Consider the following 2749-nt stretch of genomic DNA (forward strand, 5'->3'; position numbering starts at 1 on the left):
AGCTTTTTTGAGTGCATCTGAGCAAAGGAATGAATGGAAAACCATGATCGCCGATGTCTGTCGCAGATCTGGCACTGGATGATGATGAATGCGGCTTCAAAATTCGCAAAATGTCTTCGACACTTCTAAAGTCTCATGCTTTTCTTTGATCAAAGTGCAACTGAGCGACTACAAGGGCTCAATGCAGAGTGGGTGTTGACCCTATCCGTACGTCGTGTTCTACTATCATACCCATACGACGTGGGGAACTCTGTGCCACCACTTAACCCTATCCGTACGTCGTGTTCTACTATCATACCCATACGACGTGGGGAACTCTGTGCCACCACTTAACCCTATCCGTACGTCGTGTTTTATTATCATACCCATACGACGTGGGGAACTCTGTGCCACCACTTAATCCTATCCGTACGTCGTTTTTTACTATCGTATCCATGCGACATGGGGAACTCTGCGCCACCACTTTCCAAAGAGAAAATTTACTCGTTAATCCGATCCGTACGCTTTGTAAAGCAGTCTGTCAAAATGATTTTTTGAGAAATACTGAAAGTTTCAAAGAGATCTTCGTACTAGAAGTATTCTAAAATGTGAAGATTACAACCCCGGGGTACAAAATGACCCCAAGCGTACAGATAGGGTTGAAGTTAGATCTGCACGTGATGTTGTGACGTTCTGACCGTCCGGGTCCGGTAGATTTCCTTCATTTTACACTGGGAAAATTGGCAATGGATTGGGGCAGCCAAAAGTTTGAAAAAATCGGAATCAGGGGTATTACGACCATATTTTCGTAAAAAACTGAATAAAAACCGTAACGATTCCCCTAACTTCATAATGATGGGCAGCCCTTCAGAATGTCAGCTAAGGGTTTAGTTTTAATTGTAGTAAGAGTTTTACGGCACTTGCAACACAATAAGCTCATACAAGTGCCGAAGGTTAGAAGTGTTACAAGAGAGTAACAAACATAAAAAAGAAGGAGGAGAGATTTATAAAGACGATAGTTATTTGATAGGAAAGAAGAAGCAAACCACACCAGAGCACCCGCCAACCACCCACTCAATTTAGGCGGGGAAAAGGCACAACGCTGAGACAGAGAGGACTTACTGTTGCCCGTGTTGTACAACGCCTTCACCGACTTCTTCATCTTGGTCAGGCTGCTGCGGTCGATATCCAACGTCTGGGGAATACAGAGATGTCGTTGTTTAGTTTTAGTAACAGTTTTTTAGTTTTAGTAGAGGTTTTACGGCACTTGCAACACAATAAAGTAATTTAGGTGCCGAAGATGAGAGGCGTTACAAGAGAGATGTAATACACTTGTTGTTGTTTTGTTTTAGTAAGAGTTTTACTGCCTTTGCAACACAATAAGGTAATTTAAGTGCCGAATATTAAAAGTGTTACAAGGGAGTAACAAACACAAAAAAAGAAGAAGGGGAGATAAAGATGATAGATGTTTTTAGTTTAATTTTATTAGGGGTTTTACAAACACAAGAAAGAAGGAGGGGAGATAGTTCAGTTTAGTTTTAGTAAGAGTTTTACGGCACTAACAACACAATAAGGTCATATAAGTGCCGAAGATTAGAGGTGTTACAAGAGAGTAACAAACATAAAACAGAACGAGGAAAGATCAGGACGATAGATGTTTGATAGGAAAGAAGGAGCAAACAACACCAGAGCACCCACCAACCACCCACATAGAGATGTTTGATAAGAAAAAAGGAGGAAACTATAGCAGAGCACCTGCCAAATACCAACTGTTTGAAAAAAAAATATGGTGAAATGGTATAGATATAACGCCCCTATCAACACTATTTGGTTATTTAGCAGGTGGGACCTCCGCCTTAAACGTCCATCTCCGAAAGGTAAATTTGAGTAAAGTCGTGTTTCCCAAGGCACAATGTCAGATCGAGCTGAGGCTCGAACCTCCGTCCGAACCTTCAACCTCACGATTACAGGTCTTGTAGCCTTACCACTCGACTACCAACGCCACCCCAACCGTTGGAGTACAGAGTATGTCAACATACAATAAAAACAAAATAATCATCATCAAGTGCTGGGGAAAAGCGAGACAGACAGACAGACAGACAGACAGACAGACAGACAGACAGACAGACAGACAGACAGACAGACAGGAATAAGGAAAGAAAAAAAACAGAAGGTCAAAATACAGAACTGACAATGATTTGTTTGTTTGAGTAATGAGGTGCACACCAACAAAACTGGTTATTTAGTGCTGGGAAGAAGTAAGACCGACAGACGGAAACAAAAGAGGGAAAGTAAAGAAGTAGGACCTACCAGTGACACCCTCCAACCACCACACAGACAGAAACAAAAGTGGGAAGTAAAGAAGTAGAACCTACCACTACAGTGACACCCTCCAACCACCCACACAGACAGAAACAACAGAGGGAAAGTAAAGAAGTAGGACCTACCAGTGACACCCTCCAACCACCACACAGACAGAAACAAAAGTGGGAAGTAAAGAAGTAGAACCTACCACTACAGTGACACCCTCCAACCACCCACACAGACAGAAACAACAGAGGGAAAGTAAAGAAGTAGGACCTACCAGTGACACCCTCCAACCACCCACACAGACAGAAACAACAGAGGGGAAAGTAAAGAAGTAGGACCTACCAGTGACACCCTCCAACCACCCACACAGACAGAAACAACAGAAGGAAAGTAAAGAAGTAGGACCTACCAGTGGCACCCTCCAACCACCCACACAGACAGAAACAACAGAAGGAAAGAC

General features: G+C 42.9%; 1 protein-coding gene across 1 annotated transcript in view; it reads right to left on the reverse strand.

The window, feature by feature from the left end:
• Positions 1 to 1101: 1101 nt before the first annotated feature.
• Positions 1102 to 2749, reverse strand: part of LOC106013818 (arf-GAP with SH3 domain, ANK repeat and PH domain-containing protein 1) — a gene marked incomplete at its 3' end in the record, with an annotated part of 7561 nt that continues 5913 nt past the window's right edge. Inside the window, 1 exon segment of the mRNA XM_013090513.2 lies at positions 1102 to 1174. Within this exon segment, the coding sequence (XP_012945967.1) occupies positions 1102 to 1174 (73 nt within the window).

The sequence above is a fragment of the Aplysia californica genome, unplaced genomic scaffold (genome assembly GCF_000002075.1).
Source record: "Aplysia californica isolate F4 #8 unplaced genomic scaffold, AplCal3.0 scaffold01313, whole genome shotgun sequence".
Lineage (NCBI taxonomy): Eukaryota > Metazoa > Mollusca > Gastropoda > Aplysiida > Aplysiidae > Aplysia > Aplysia californica.